Genomic DNA, 12,949 nt, shown 5'->3' on the forward strand with positions numbered 1-12,949 from the left:
AATGTCACTCAACATGTCGTGATGCAGAAGCACCAGATGTCACAAAACAAGCATCAAACTCGTCGTTCACCATAACCAAACACATTTTGAGAGTAACATGCCATTGACTGCAAAAGCATGGACCTTGTTTTTATTATTATTATTATTATTATTATTTTTATATATGCCTGTTTCCATTGTACTCCATTAGAAGGTGATGAATTATCATTTGAGATACGACTCTGACGGTGATGGCTTGATCGAGAACTCGGGCTGTGCTGACCAAACCTATGATGGTTGGCCCGTGAAAGGTCCCAGGTAAATCTTTTTGACATTTCTTTTCTTTTTTTGTTTTTTTGTATCAATGCTCAAGTGCTTCCTCATTTGGTGAGGCTAGATTTCGCTGTCTTGGATTTGTCATTGATGCCTTCCATAACCTTTACCAAAGTGTAAGCTCGTGCAAACAATTTTCTCCATGCCTTGCCTTGTCTCGTCTATCTGCGGACCTTGCCACATTGCTTTGTGTTTTTACCTGTCCTTGTGAGAGTAAGTACAAAAACAACAAAAAGGTGTTTGCATGCAAAAAAAACAAAAACAAAAAATCCAGAAAAAAAACCTTGACAGACGCGTGATTTATAGCTGTCTTGAGAAGACCAGACAGTTTATAAAAATATACATGTTTTTTTATTTTATTTTATTTTGTACAACCTGTGCTTATGGCACCACATTGTGTTTTTTTTCAGTGCATACTGCGGAGGATTATTTATCGCGTCACTGTGTGTCATGTGCAAGATTGCGGAAATGATTGGGAGTACAGATGTATATGACAAATATCACGACATCCTGACTCGGGGTAAAGAGGCCTACGATCGGCTTCTGTTCAACGGTAAGTGTTCCAATATCATTTGCACGCTGCTCGAAATTGGACAGAGTAAAGGGTTTCCCATTTTCAAATTGCTCTCGTAGTTACTGTGGTAATGGTATTGTATCTTATGATTGCTGCAGAGTACGAACTTAAGGAAATGTCATCTCGTTATATCGCTCTCTGATCAAAAGTAAATGCTTTGTTGGGAGTTTGTTTCGTCTGGTTCTTGGACATTTTGTTAGAAATGATGTTCATGACATGGAGAGAGCCTGTAATTTCATTACATATCAACAGATAACAGTTTGTTCCATTTTTGAATGTCCCAGAAATAGGAATGTTGAGGAAGCTTCGTGATCGAAAGTCTACCGATAAAACTGATCGTTTTGAGAGGATTAGACAAAGGATTATTGGCAAGAAGAATAAGGGGTATAATTGATTTCCTTTCTCTTCCTCCCTTTTCTCCCCCTTTTTTAATCCAAAATATTCCATACGTTCCCTTATCTCCCACCCCTGCTAAACTTAACAATGTTTCCTTCTTCTGGGTAAGAGGGTCGGCCTGTTCAGAATTCCCATTTGAACCGATGTTGGAAACCCAGGTTGAAATTCCACATAGCAGGTTTTGTGCATTGTCTGCTCATGTCCTTGTAATTCAGGTAAACCAGAAGCACCTGCTGGACGGACGCAGACACGCATGCCGAGACCGAGCTCCTTTTACGTATTAGATGCGCACTGATGTGTACCATGTCTTTGTCCTGCATGTGAAATGCTATACATCCATGCTCCACTATGAACCCTCATAAAATATAAATAAATTCCTCTTCTTTTCCCTTTCCGACCAATTCATTTTTCAAATTCCCCCCTGTCCCTTGCATATGTCATACATCGATGGCCTATTAGTAAAATATTGCTTTGATAAATAAGAAGATACCCTTTTCCACAACTTCAAAATCAAACTATGGAAACAAATTAGAGGAGGTGTAACACAAACATGGCAAATATGGTTTGTACAATTTTTACAGCATTTGATAAATTGTGGGATGGTTTGTGTGGGATTTGTGGGATGGTAGTATTGGTAGAGCTGTGTGACCTCTTCCATCAGCGTATCCGTTGGCTGACAGGATAGCGTAGAGGTATGCACACTCACCTCTTAAGCTCTCTAGCCTGGATTTGAATTCCCACCCAGCTATAAACTGTCATCCCAATGTTTCACAGGCACGGTGATTCATCAGTATGTGTGTGCACCGTCCCTCGGATGGACTATAAATGGGCGTCCCATCTAGTATTCAGTGGTGGAGTTAAACATCCCACGGTGTCCTTTGCGAAGAGTCGGCGAGCTATCGCCGGCACCATGAAAATATTCCAAATTCCTGCCCTAACCGGCAGAGGGCATGGCATCAGCAGCAAAGCCGTGCCCTCAGCCAATGATGCTAACCTGCAACCTTGTGCTGCATACAAACGAAGAAGAATAAGAAGAAGCGTATCCTTTTATCTGTGCCATATTATAATGAACGGTGCAGGCCTTGTGTTTCATTGAGGCGACGACAGGATAGCTGGGGTTTTTATTTTTATATTTCTTTGTTTGCAGGCCAATATTACAAGTATGACAGCAGCGCAAAGCATTATTCCAACAGCGTAATGGCCGACCAGTGTGCTGGACAGTGGTATTTGCGTGCGTGTGGCTTGGGATCTGGAACAGATGAGGTTTGTTGGCTGCACATCCTGCTTTTCTTGTTTTGACTTTGCCCAATGACATTGCATTAGTATTATCTGCAGTTCACTTTTTGAGATCGTAATTGTGAAGTTCATGGTGTTGTAGAGGGTTCGATCAAGATTTTGTAAACAAATGATGAGTGACAACTTTTGTTTTTAACTTGCACACTGGTTACAGAACCGCATGGTGTGCTGAAACGAGCTTACGGGGACGTTCCAATGTTGTTCTCAAAATTCAGCCTTTTTCTCACCAGGACCGAACGAAGCAGAATTGAAATTGCCTGAAAAAATGACTCGAATTGCCTTTTTGATCATGAAGGGACTGCACATCAAGTTTGTTCCTAATGGTCAAGCTTTGATGATTCTGTTATGAAAGCGTTTTTGAAACTGTTGCAGAACAAGTTCTGACAACCTTGCTTGCTACTGTGGGTCCGACAACATAGCAATTCCCCGGTGCACATTGCGATGTTTCTGTGCCAGTGTCTTTTCCGCCAAAGCCAGGGCATTGTCTTTTGTTCCAGGTCTTTCCTTAAAGCCAGAGCCACAGCCTACAGGGACTTGTCTGTAGCTCAATGGAGTACTTCTCTCCACTATGGGCTGGCACCCCAGCCTCACATTTGTCTCTCCTGGATTATATGGATTTTGAAGCTCTTAACATCTCCCATGATGAGGTCTAAGCACAAGGTCTGTTGATCTCACCATCGCAGCGAGTTTGTTGGCATCTGATTTTTATCGCCTCTCCTCTGATACAGTTCCCTCCACTTCTTCAGGAACTCCAGGATGCACACGTTCTTCCAGTAAACCCCTCCTGGTTAAACGTCCCACATCCAGGCTCACTGCACATCTCAACTCTTTAATGCCTTGCTTCTCCTACCATCTGTAGAACTTTCTTCAAGATGCTGTTCCATCACACTCTTCCTTCTGGGGCTTCAAGCAGGTGGTGTACCATGATCTCACATCATCCCTGATCCTTACTCGGTCGATATTGTTGTGGGCTGGGGTTCGGTGGCGATAAACAACCACGAGGTGGAGCAGTAGAGCCGTCTCCCACCGAACACCCGGAATGTATAGGTCGTCACCCCGGATAACTCCGGAGCCGACGGGTCACTTAAAGGACCGTGGTCGCCAATATTTTGATGGCGTGAGGAATAGAAGTGCTGGATTAACCATTAGACAGACAAGGCATGTGCCTGAGGGCCAGCCCAAAATTATTTTCACATTAAATATTTGTCTTTTTTGTATTAAAGATTTTGATCTTGAGTCGGTTCATCTTTTATCTGGGGTCCATTTCCATGAGCCAGAGATCTAATTTAAAATTTTCAGGCCATTCTCTAAAATTTCAAAACTAATTCTCAAGTCTGAACCATGCTGGGTCAATCAAAGAAAGGACAGAAACGAACTGAAACATTTAAACAATTATTTTATTTACAGGAATAAAAGAAAGGGACAAAGTGTAGACTTATTCACGACTATATGCAAGCAAATATTTACAATGATCATAAACACTTAAACAGTTTTACTTATAGGACAGCGCCACATACAGACCGGCAGGTCACCATATGGAGAGTGGTCAGGGACAATCGGAGCGCCTGATTCAGGTGATGACGTTTCAATTCGGCATGGCCCCTCCCCCCGAGCTGCGGGTCCTATAAAGGTCGGGGCAGTCCCTCCACCTTGCTCTCTTGCCTCTTGCTCTTTCTCTGCCTCTCTCCCGCTCTCGCCTCGCCATTGCCGACACTGCCACGACCCGCCTCCTGCTGCCCGGACTCCGCCTCCTCGTCTCCGCCCACACGACGTCGACTCCACCCGTCTTCCTGGTCCCGCCTACCACTCCACCCTTGCACTCTGGACTCTGCCCTTTCTCCACTCAAGCTCCTCTTTCACGAACACGGTCTCCACACGTGCGGCTGAAACCAGAGACAATGAGCCCACTGTTGGGTACCGCACCACGGAGCATCCCCCCAAAAAGTATTGGTGATGCATCGTGCTATCGGGCACAAAGGTACGGAGATCATAGCCTCAACTCCCCTCCCTTCCTGGTTGCAAAACTTTCTCTTCATCGGGTTGTGTGTGTGTGTGTGTGTGTGTGTGTGTGTGTGTGTGTGTGTGTGTGTGTGTGTGTGTGTGTGTGTGTGTGTGTGTGTGTGTGTGTGTGTGTGTGTGTGTGTGTGTGTGTGTGTGTGTGTGTGTGTGTGCGCGCGCACTGGCACCTGTCTGCTTAAGTAAGACTGCAGAAGATCGTTATTATTATTGTTATTAATTTCACCTTAAGTCTGCTCTGTGTCCCTTTTGTAAATTGATTGTAAATAAATAATTATTAGGAATGTTCCCTGCTCGTTTTTCTCTTTTCTTCCATTCATCCAGCATCATCTGAATCCTAGTTTAGCCGGGACTTTATTCCCAACGATCCGTTCCTTTCAGCCGGTCCGTCCTTGGCAGTGTCGGTCGGCTGCATCCAATCCGGTAGAGTGATCCGGTTCAGACAAGGCGTACCGAGGGCGTGTTCCCCGGTAATTAAACCATCTGGTTCATTAGGTAACCCGATTAACCCATAGACGGAAGGACCCTTGGTCACATGGTTGAGTTATTGGCATCCACGATCACTTAAGCAACCTGCCGTGTCACGGAATTATCCGTGTGCGACGGCCTACAATTTCGGGGAGTCTGGTAGGAACAGAGATAGCTTCCCCCACTTGGTGGTCTTCTCACCCGACCCCTGGCCCGCAAGTACATATATATATATATATATATATATATATTTACATATATATATATATTTACATATATATATATATATATTTACATATATATAGTGATGCACTCGGTCTCCCTAATTGCCAAACAGGACGATACAAATCTGCCAGAGATAACTCCCAAGATCCTGCACTGAAAGCAGAGGCTCTTCCTCACTCGCACATGTGCCGGGTTTGTGGTGCGGTGTGGCAGAATCAATGAACTTGGTCACGTGGGGTTTTAGCATGCATATAGTTCTGATGGGAATTTTATTGCACTGGAGGATGCTACTGTCATTCAAAATGCAGAGAAATACACTTTAGAAATAGGAGGTTTCATAAATAATGGGGATTGGGTGCAGCAAGGACAGCAAAAATAAAAAAAATGTTGTACAGAAACCAGAACAGCATGCTTCACCTAAACGGTAACATCTACCACAGCTATCCTTTGACTATCCTTCACATGGGCACGGGCAGACTCGGTCAAGAACACAGGACAAACAGGAGAAGAGACAGTGGTATGTGGTGTAGGTGTCTGTGGTCTTCCCTCATGAAGCGTTCGGAGGGGTGACAAGCTGGTATTGCAAGTCAGCAGAGATGCCAATGATGCCTTACAGCACGGTCACCTTCAGACCCCTTTCCACCTGGCAGACCCTTCGCCACCAGTGGTTTGTGTTGTCTTGCATTCTGGGTGTTGCTCTGGGTCTCTTTGCCTTGGTGACTCCCTGTGTTTCTCTCTCTCTCTCTCTCTCTCTCTCTCTCTCTCTCTCTCTCTCTCTCTCTCTCTCTCTCTCTCTCTCTCTCTCTCTCTCTCTCTCTCTCTCTCTCTCTCTCTCTCTCTCTCTCTCTCTCTCTCTCTCTCTCTCTCTCTCTCTCTCTCTCTCTCTCTCTCTCTCTCTCTCTCTCTCTCTCTCTCTCTCTCTCTCTCTCTCTCTCTCTCTCTCTCTCTCTCTCTCTCTCTCTCTCTCTCTCTCTCTCTCTCTCTCTCTCTCTCTCTCTCTCTCTCTCTCTCTCTCTCTCTCTCTCTCTCTCTCTCTCTCTCTCTCTCTCATTGTTCGTTGTATGTACACACCCAACATAAAAGCCACAAAAGATTGGAAACTCCTGCAAGAAGACCAAAGCACCGGACCTGTTGTTGTCATTCCAGAGGTTGTCTGTTTTCTTTTGTCTATTTTCCAACATTGCTCCCTCTGCTCTCTCTCTCTCTCTCTCTCTGTCCTCTCTCTCTGTCCTCTCTCTCTCTCTCTCTGTCCTCTCTCTCTCTGTTCTCTCTCTCTCTCTGTCCTCTCTCTCTCTGTTCTCTCTCTCTCTGTCCTCTCTCTCTCTCTCTCTCTCTCTCTCTCTCTCTCTCTCTCTCTCTCTCTCTCTCTCTCTCTCTCTCTCTCTCTCTCTCTCTCTCTCTCTCTCTCTCTCGCTGATTGTTCGTTGTATGTACACACCCAACATAAAAGCCACAAAAGATTGGAAACTCCTGCAAGAAGACCAAAGCACCGGACCTGTTGTTGTCATTCCAGAGGTTGTCTGTTTTCTTTTGTCTATTTTCCAACATTGCTCCCTCTGCTCTCTCTCTCTGTCCTCTCTCTCTCTCTCTCTCTCTCTCTCTCTCTCTCTCTCTCTCTCTCCTCTCTCTCTCTGTCCTCTCTCTCTCTCTCTCTCTCTCTCTCTCTCTCTCTCTCTCTCTCTCTCTCTCTCTCTCTCTCTCTCTCTCTCTCTCTCTCTCTCTCTCTCTCTCTCTCTCTCTCTCTCTCTCTCTCTCTCTCTCGCTGATTGTTCGTTGTATGTACACACCCAACATAAAAGCCACAAAAGATTGGAAACTCCTGCAAGAAGACCAAAGCACCGGACCTGTTGTTGTCATTCCAGAGGTTGTCTGTTTTCTTTTGTCTATTTTCCAACATTGCTCCCTCTGCTCTCTCTCTCTGTCCTCTCTCTCTCTCTCTCTCTCTCTCTCTCTCTCTCTCTCTCTCTGCTCTCTCTCTCTGTCCTCTCTCTCTCTCTCTCTCTCTCTCTCTCTCTCTCTCTCTCTTCTCTCTCTCTCTCTCTCTCTGTCCTCTCTCCTCTAGCACTCTCGCTCTGACTCTCGCTCTCTCTCTCTCGCTCTCAGTCACTCGCTCTCTCTCTCGTTCTCTCTCTCTCTCTCTCTCTCTCTCTCTCTCTCTCTCTCTCTCTCTCTCTCTCTCTCACAGTGAGAGTGCGTTGTAGGTACACACACAACATAAAAGACACAGAAGATGGGAAACTCATGCAAGCAGACCAAAGGACCGGAGCTGTTGTTGTCATTCCAGAGGTTGTCTGTTTTCTTTTGTCTATTTTCCAACATTGCTCCCTCTGCTCTCTCTCTCTGTCCTCTCTCTCTCTCTCTCTCTCTCTCTCTCTCTCTCTCTCTCTCTCTCTCTCTCTCTCTCTCTCTCTCTCTCTCTCTCTCTCTCTCTCTCTCTCTCTCTCTCTCTCTCTCTCTCTCTCTCTCTCTCTCTCTCTCTGTGTCCTCTCTCTCTCTCTGTCCTCTCTCTCTCTCTGTCCTCTCTCTCTCTCTGTCCTCTCTCTCTCTCTCTCTCTCTCTCTCTCTCGCTGATTGTTCGTTGTATGTACACACCCAACATAAAAGCCACAAAAGATTGGAAACTCCTGCAAGAAGACCAAAGCACCGGAGCTGGTGTTGTCATTCCAGAGGTTGTCTGTTTTCTTTTGTCTATTTTCCAACATTGCTCCCTCTGCTCTCTCTCTCTGTCCTCTCTCTCTCTCTCTCTCTCTCTCTCTCTCTCTCTCTCTCTCTCTCTCTCTCTCTCTCTCTCTCTCTCTCTCTCTCTCTCTCTCTCTCTCTCTCTCTCTCTCTCTCTCTCTCTCTCTCTCTCTCTCTCTCTCTCTCTCTCTCTCTCTCTCTCTCTCTCTCTCTCTCTCTCTCTCTCTCTCTCTCTCTCTCTCTCTCTCTCTCTCTCTCTCTCTCTCTCTCTCTCTCTCTCTCTCTCTCTCTCTCTCTCTCTCTCTCTCTCTCTCTCTCTCTGTCCTCTCTCTCTCTCTCTCTCTCTCTCTCTCTCTCTCTCTCTCTCTCTCTCTCTCTCTCTCTCTCTCTCTCTCTCTCGCTGATTGTTCGTTGTATGTACACACCCAACATAAAAGCCACAAAAGATTGGAAACTCCTGCAAGAAGACCAAAGCACCGGACCTGTTGTTGTCATTCCAGAGGTTGTCTGTTTTCTTTTGTCTATTTTCCAACATTGCTCCCTCTGCTCTCTCTCTCTGTCCTCTCTCTCTCTCTCTCTCTCTCTCTCTCTCTCTCTCTCTCTCTCTCTCTCTCTCTCTCTCTCTCTCTCTCTCTCTCTCTCTCTCTCTCTCTCTCTCTCTCTCTCTCTCTCTCTCTCTCTCTCTCTCTCTCTCTCTCTCTCTCTCTCTCTCTCTCTCTCTCTCTCTCTCTCTCTCTCTCTCTCGCTGATTGTTCGTTGTATGTACACACCCAACATAAAAGCCACAAAAGATTGGAAAATCCTGCAAGAAGACCAAAGCACCGGACCTGTTGTTGTCATTCCAGAGGTTGTCTGTTTTCTTTTGTCTATTTTCCAACATTGCTCCCTCTGCTCTCTCTCTGTCCTCTCTCTCTCTCTCTCTCTCTCTCTCTCTCTCTCTCTCTCTCTCTCTCTCTCTCTCTCTCTCTCTCTCTCTCTCTCTCTCTCTCTCTCTCTCTCTCTCTCTCTCTCTCTCTCTGTCCTCTCTCTCTCTCTCTCTCTCTCTCTCTCTCTCTCTCTCTCTCTCTCTCTCTCTCTCTCTCTCTCTCTCTCTCTCTCTCTCTCTCTCTCTCTCTCTCTCTCTCTCTCTCCCTCTCTCTCTCTCTCTCTCTCTCTCTCTCTCTCTCTCTCTCTCTCTCTCTCTCTCTCGCTGATTGTTCGTTGTATGTACACACCCAACATAAAAGCCACAAAAGATTGGAAACTCCTGCAAGAAGACCAAAGCACCGGACCTGTTGTTGTCATTCCAGAGGTTGTCTGTTTTCTTTTGTCTATTTTCCAACATTGCTCCCTCTGCTCTCTCTCTCTGTCCTCTCTCTCTCTCTCTCTCTCTCTCTCTCTCTCTCTCTCTCTCTCTCTCTCTCTCTGGCTGATTGTTCGTTGTATGTACTGTCATGGCCGCTCCTTGCTTCGTGTCGTGAGTACCCTTCCTCTGCTGTGCTGTTTGGTGTTTCCACTTTCTCCATTTTTCGTTTCCCTTGTGTTCGTTTTCTACTTGTGGACTTTTCCCGTATTTTTTTTTTTTGCCTTCCTGTCTGGAGAAGAAAGAGAGAGAGAGAGCCCACGGTCTTATGTCGAGAAAATTGTAGGCCGAAGGCCTGTCATGGCCGCCGGGGGAGGTTTTTCTCGTTCACTGTGACCGTGTTCTTTGTTAATTCTCAACTTTAATCGTTGATTTCTTGGTGTTTGTGAAAATGCCTTGTTTCTCTTGATAAAGTTTACTAACTTGTTTTCCTGAGTTAGAATGGCGGGTGAACGTTTCCGTGTCGAGATGTTCGAGTCACTAACTCGTAAACGCGCTGTTTTTTGCTTCCCTCCCAGTGAGGTGGAACTTAACGATGTGCTTTCCGCCATCGGTAACATCGTCGGATTACATAATGTTCGTGCTGCTTCTCGCATGAATAAGAAGTTTGTGGTGTTTGTGTCTGAGGAACACGTGGTCGGCACGGTGGTTGAGCATGGCCTGTTCATCGAACCGAACACTTACCTCTCTGTGTTCGCTTTACAGGCCCCAACAGTTGAAGTTAACATTAATAATATTCCACTATTTATAAGGAACCAGGACTAGTGTAACCAGTTAAACAAGTTCGGTAAGGTTGTGTCGAGGATCTCAATGGTGCCGATGCGTCATGTTAGCGATAAATTTAACCACGTCATGTCCTTTAAAGGAGTGGTTTATATGATACTACCTGAAAATGGAAAAACACTGAATGTTGTACTTGGTGTAAAAATCGAAGGGTTTGAATATAAAATGTTTGCCTCCTCAGAGGTTTTGACGTGTTTTGGGTGTGGAGCTTACGGGCACGTGAAGAGTGTTTGGCCCAACGCAGTTACACTGCAACAAAGTGAGGGTTCGATGAGGAACGATTCTTCCTCACCACAAACTATTGGGGAGAAGGTGAATCGGGAGCTCAGCCCCACCCCCACCCCCCCCCCTCGCCCACCGGCTGAGGTGTTCGACGAGTTGGACTCGTCCACCCCGACCGACGTTGGAGAGAGGGTGTGTAATCGTGACGTAAATAATCCACCCCCACCAAACGAGGAAGTGAAAGTGGTTGCTTCCTCTTCTTTACCATCCACTGTACAGGACAGTGTGGACGATATGGAGGTATCTGTTACGGATACCAGGAAAAAAGGCCAAAAACGGTCAAATGTTGATGCCTTTGATGCTTAGGAGCAGAATAAGGTTCAGATCATGTCGGGCTCGGTGGATCTCCAAGGTACGTCTGACATTGGAAATCCCTTGGTGGTGCCGGAGTCGTGTGCGGATGTGGAAACTTCGCTTGTTCCCCTGGCCGACTCCGAGCGGGACACAGAGAACAGTGAGGTATCTCAGGATGTTTTAAGTGTTTGTCCTGTTTGCCAAACTTGTTCAGACGAGTTAACAGCTATGTCTGACAGTGATGGAGAAATAGATAAAGGGGGAAATCCCTGTGAGTTAAATGTCAACCCCTCCCTCACAGATGATGATGTAAGGGTTGTAGAGGGGAAGGATATGGACAAGGCAAATTCGGAGGGGTCCGTAAACAGAGCAAAACTTTCTGTTGAGCCAAAAGTAAGTGTTCCACAAGTAATAGGAGAGGTTATAGATGAAGTACTTGATTCAGATGAAACCTCTTCGACCCCACATTTCAGTGCTTTAAGCTCTCAAGAGGATGAGGGGGGAAACAACACAACCTTAGGGTCTCAAGAAAATGTGATAAAATTCCTGGATGAGACATTCAGGAAAAGATACGTAAAAATCAAAGATTACTTCCCAAATTTACACAATTTCATTAAAACTGCAAGGAGTACGATTCGTGATTCTTATCAGGTTAACATGTCAGATCCTCAGTTCCAAAGGTTAAGGAAATGTGTTACTCGGGCTGGTAAAGAGCTTCAAGAATAACTAACAGAATGGAGATAAAAGTAGCATCCCTGAACATCAATGGAGGCCACAGTTGTGTGCGTCACCTCTAGGTATTTCAGCTCTTCCAAAATGAAAAAATTGATGTGCTAATGCTACAGGAGACGCATGCAAATCGGTCTTCTGAGGATGAGTGGTGTAAAATCTTTAAAGGTTATCTTTTTTTTCTCGAGTGCTTTTGTTGAGGCCAAGACTGGTGTGGCAATTGTGTTGCATCCTCGACTCCAGCCTTTGGAGATAACTTGTAATATAAGGAAATTTGCAAAGGTTACTTACTGTCTGTGCAATTTGTCAGTAATAACCTAAAGATTTGCATGACAAATGTTTACTGTCCTCGTGCTAACTCTGAAAGAGGTGCCTTTCTGTACAAGTTGACAGAGTTTGTAAGCACCATTGACTTTACCATGTTGTTGTGTCTGGGGGGTGACTACAACTGCACCCTCAACCCACAACTTGATAGGAACACTTGTGAGCCTCATCCACCCAGTGCAACACCTTTGGCACATCTAGTCAAAAAGTTTAAACTGGTGGATGTGTGGTGGGTACAAAACAGTAAATTCCGTCAGTATGCATGGGTTTGTGCATCAAGAAATGTTTTGACGATGGCTCGCCGAGACAGATTTTATGTTAATCATGAAATGGTAAACATTGTTAAGAACTCTTATAAAAGGCCGTCTGGTTTTTCCGATCATCACATGATTGTTATGGTGTGTGGCTTTCCTCATCATGTCTGTGGAAGTGCATATTGGACTTTTAATTTGAAACTTTTACAAAGTGCACATTTTATAGAAGCTTTTAAAATGGTTTGGGAAAAATGCGAGTCACAAAAGGGTTCATATTTGAACTTAAGACAATGGTGGGACTGCACAAAGTCCCAAATCAAATGTTTTTGCCAACAATACTGCTCTTACAGCACATACAACGCTTTTGGTGTGAAATCTGCTTTAAAAAACGATATACTTATCTGTGAGCAGAAAGCTGGATTGTCTAGCGTGAATTTCCAGCAGTTGTCAGAGAAAAGGACCCTTCTGGCTGAAAAGGTGAAAGAGTGGGCGGCCGGTGCATTCGTCCGACAGCAGAACAAAAAAATCCAACTTGACACACCAAACAAAGGATTCTTCAATTTGGAAAAAATGGTCAAGACCTCTCAACAAATCCATGCTTCTGCATTCGTCCGACAGCAGAACAAAAAAATCCAACTTGACACACCAAACAAAGGATTCTTCAATTTGGAAAAAATGGTCAAGACCTCTCAACAAATCCATGCTTTGTGCTCTTCTGGTGGTGATTTGTTGACCTCCCAGAGTGATATCAAGCATGAACTGCAAGACTATTTTTCTAAACTCTTCCCAAAAAGAGCTGTGAATGAAGAGAACAGGAAGGCGATGCTTGAACAGCTCCCTTCTCTGTCTGAAGACCAACAGCAATTGCTTGAGCCTGGCATTTCTCTTGGGGAACTTACTGCTGCTCTCAAGGATAGCAAGGATGGGAAAGCCCCTGGACGAGACGGCCTTCCAGCTGAATTTTATAAGGCTTTC

At 45.2% G+C, this 12,949-nt stretch overlaps 1 protein-coding gene across 6 annotated transcripts in view; it reads left to right on the plus strand.

Moving 5' to 3' along the window:
* Window positions 1–12,949, plus strand: part of GBA2 (glucosylceramidase beta 2) — a 103,735-nt gene that overhangs the window by 76,030 nt on the left and 14,756 nt on the right. For 5 of the 6 annotated variants that reach the window (XM_085845654.1, XM_085845656.1, XM_085845659.1 and 2 more), the window contains 3 exons: window positions 191–297; window positions 723–865; window positions 2,430–2,545. In XM_085845654.1, coding sequence (XP_085701780.1) covers window positions 191–297; window positions 723–865; window positions 2,430–2,545 — 366 coding nt within the window. Of the gene's footprint in view, window positions 1–190; window positions 298–722; window positions 866–2,429; window positions 2,546–3,075; window positions 3,239–3,324; window positions 3,492–12,949 lie in introns of all 6 variants that reach the window. The other variant, XR_015049156.1, reaches the window with a different exon arrangement.

Source organism: Eptatretus burgeri, chromosome 11, assembly GCF_056783735.1.
Source record: "Eptatretus burgeri isolate ZD-2024b chromosome 11, Ebu_testis_v1, whole genome shotgun sequence".
NCBI lineage: Eukaryota > Metazoa > Chordata > Myxini > Myxiniformes > Myxinidae > Eptatretus > Eptatretus burgeri.